Below are 3,081 nucleotides of genomic sequence, written 5' to 3' on the forward strand. Positions count from 1 at the left end.
ACAAATCATTATATGTATCATTATAGTATGTTTATATAAAATAATTTGGAATGTAATGTTATTAGTCTTTAAGATTCTAAAACTTATTGTTAGGCTTTAATTTAAAGCGATTCAATAAAGATATATTGTTATATAAAAAAAAAAAAAATTAATGTCAATGCGACGCATCACATTATTTGGTTTCGTTTGGCTTCATTTCCTTCAAGCATGTTTTCTTCTATTCCCGAATTTGCACAAAAACTGTTCTGTGTACAATTGAAAACCGAAATTTCAAATAGTACAAATAAAAAATTATTAAATTTTGCATTGTCTAATAACGCAACCATAAAAACAATTATCAAATGCATGTCCTCTTCTTACTTGCTTTAAAGGTGACTTACGATATTTTATAATATTTATTATTGTTGTCATTTGTATTTAAAATCAAACTCAGAAAATAATAATTAAATTTGATTTTTTTGAAAATGAATATCCCAACGCGCAAATTATGTTTTATTTTCGAAAATACGACATAAGCAAGGAGTTTTTTTGGATTTGCAATATGTATTTTTATGTATTTAAGGTACAAATAATAATTGTTTCTGCTTTTTAAAATAAAAAACCAGAGTGTAAGTTATTTGTGCGTTGAAAAATAAAAGGCTTATAATAATAATTATTATTGTTATTATAAATTTATTACTATTAATTAACGACTTCAATATTTAGTATCATTGATGAGTACTTAGCAATACTTATGCTGTGTGTATTCTGAATGTGGTTTCAGAATTTTAACAAATTCATGTTAAAGCAGCAAACATTGCCGTAATGGTTTTCAAATGAAAAATTATTGTTTTTATTAGCATATTAGGTAATTAAAATTAAAATTAATTAAATTATTTAATTTTCGGAACATCAAAATTTCCAAAATGATATATTTATACAATTGAAAATGACTGAACCATTATCAATAATCTGGCACACTCATGGCGATTTTATAATTCGTGATATTGACCCAAAATGGCATAACCGTGTTTGCAATTATTTGGTAGAAAACTATGTGAAACCACGTACTAAGTTCCTTAGTCTTATAGATGAATATTTGCCGGTTAACGAGGAGGAATACCGGATGTTTGCAAAACATATCCTTCAAAATGAATGCAGCATTGTTGTGATGAATGAAGATAAGGAAATATTTGGAGTGGCTCTTTTAATGTGGATGACAAAGATATGGAGAACTTGGTAACTACTAGTTTTATAATACTTGTACAAATAAGTTAAATTTTATTTTGAGAACCAGGACAGCTATTCGTCTTAAATGCAATCACCGTAGATCAAATTATTTGGTACAATTATGTCAGGGGATGGTGTATGAACATGCAGAGAACTTTAATGGATCCACCCATGATAGCTTAAACGTGTTTCATTATTGTCTTAATGATCAACTAAGGGAAGATAAACTCTTCATGTGTAAGTGGTTTTCAAGCATTATTAAAGTTGCTCGTCATATGAAAATGCCTAAAATAACTTATATTGCGTTATCGGTTGCAGACCAAAGAGAGGCAAAGGCAGCTGGATTTAAGGAGGCATCTAGATGTGTTTACTCACTTTTTAAATACAAGGGCATGCGTCCTTTTGCTCGTTTGCGTGAAATTGATGAAAATTTTGCTGTATTATACATGTGCTATGTGGAATCTTTAGTTCCATATTATAAAATGACTGTATTTGAACCACAAGAACTTGAGCTACCAGCATATTTTGCCGCTTTTGAAACAAAGTAAATAACATTGCGTCAGTAAGCAAATTTCTGGTAGATTAAATTTAAAAGTAATATACAATAATAATATATCTTAGACCTCAGACTTTAATTTTTTTGATTTATGAAATCGTTATATTCAATTAAAGTTCTAAAACACATATGAATTAATTCTACTAGTGACATAAGAAAGTTTTTAATAAAAACTACACAATATTCATCTTTTGAAGAGTATACGCGTCCCTCATTTTTACCACTGTTGTGCGAACACAAATATATCGAACAACTTTATAAAATTTTTATAAATTATTTTATTTAGGTGAATTAATGCATACGTTCGTTATGCCGGTTTATTTCTAAGTATCTTACTTATGCTCAGCTTTATTAACTTAGAGCTAAACTTAAACTTACGAAAATGGTGAAGAATGGTGAAGCATGCATGCAAAAAATCTTATCGCACATAGTGTGGTTTTAAATAACATAAAGGCGTTGATGTCGTATGTGTGCTTAAGCAACAGGAATGTACTGGCCAGGGATAATTCATGTTGCTGTGCGCTACTAAGTAAATTATAATGTCTTTTAAGACTGTTTAACATCAAAGTATATTTACAGAAGTTGTTTCAAAATAAATGTATTCTCTGTATTCTATTGGATTGTAAGGAGTCGGATGAGTCTCAAACAGCATCTTCTACATTCCCTGATTCAACAAAAGAGGATCTGGCGACCGAGTACATGGCGGTATAACCATGCCAACATCTTGCTGCAGTAGGAAATGGTTTCAACAGAAGTGGTGAATGTGGCAAGTTTGAAGGCCGCATGTCCAATAAATTTTTGTCAAAGATAGCAGCCCTACCACCAAACTTTGAGAATTAAAGGCTGATCCCCCATGATTCTCGAGAACAACCCTTATCAATAACAATACAATCTAAAGAAATCGGCAAAACTATTTGATGACGAACATTGGCTTAGGCACATGGATTCGATTTACTCAGCGGAACGTGAGAACTTTCTACCAGGCAAGAAAACTAGCACAGTTAACATCTGAGTGCAAAAGGCTATGTATCGTACACTTCCGGCGAAAAGCGTACCACAGATAGTTATCTGGTGGTATATTTTGGCATTAGTAATTTGAACGACCCACATGTTAACGGCGTTGACATGTATTTCACTCGTAAAATAAGTCCAGCTTTACTTGAATGGCGTCTAAAATCTAAAATAATCCTCACAGCGTGACTGAATTCTGAAAATCGAAAAATAACAATTGTCCAATACTACGCTCCAACAGAAGAAAGTGAATTTAAAGCCAAAGTACAATTCTACAGTTTGTAAGATAGAACGCTTACACAAAT

General features: G+C 31.1%; 1 protein-coding gene across 2 annotated transcripts; it reads left to right on the forward strand.

Annotated features, from left to right (window-relative positions):
* The first annotated feature begins 861 nt into the window (after nucleotides 1–861).
* LOC119668777 lies at nucleotides 862–1,831 on the forward strand. 2 transcript variants are annotated; one of them, XM_038078408.1, is made up of 3 exons: nucleotides 862–1,218; nucleotides 1,277–1,446; nucleotides 1,528–1,831. In XM_038078408.1, exons 1-3 carry the CDS (start codon nucleotides 929–931, stop codon nucleotides 1,755–1,757), a joined length of 690 nt encoding a protein of 229 aa, XP_037934336.1. In that variant the 5' UTR covers nucleotides 862–928; the 3' UTR covers nucleotides 1,758–1,831. The 2 variants fall into 2 exon arrangements, with proteins under 2 accessions (XP_037934336.1, XP_037934335.1); XM_038078407.1 differs by having other exon boundaries at nucleotides 1,277–1,831.
* The last annotated feature ends 1,250 nt before the right edge of the window (nucleotides 1,832–3,081 follow it).

The sequence above is a fragment of the Teleopsis dalmanni genome, chromosome 1 (assembly GCF_002237135.1).
Source record: "Teleopsis dalmanni isolate 2A chromosome 1, ASM223713v2, whole genome shotgun sequence".
NCBI classification, from domain to species: domain Eukaryota; kingdom Metazoa; phylum Arthropoda; class Insecta; order Diptera; family Diopsidae; genus Teleopsis; species Teleopsis dalmanni.

What these genes read in the sequence shown, in the direction of transcription:
- LOC119668777 (XM_038078407.1), top strand. Translation starts at nt 929, where the DNA reads ATGACTGAACCATTATCAATAATCTGGCACACTCATGGCGATTTTATA. An exon ending in ACAAAGATATGGAGAACTTG is followed by an intron (nt 1,219 to 1,276) that starts GTAACTACTAGT and finishes TTTGAGAACCAG; the next exon opens with GACAGCTATTCGTCTTAAAT.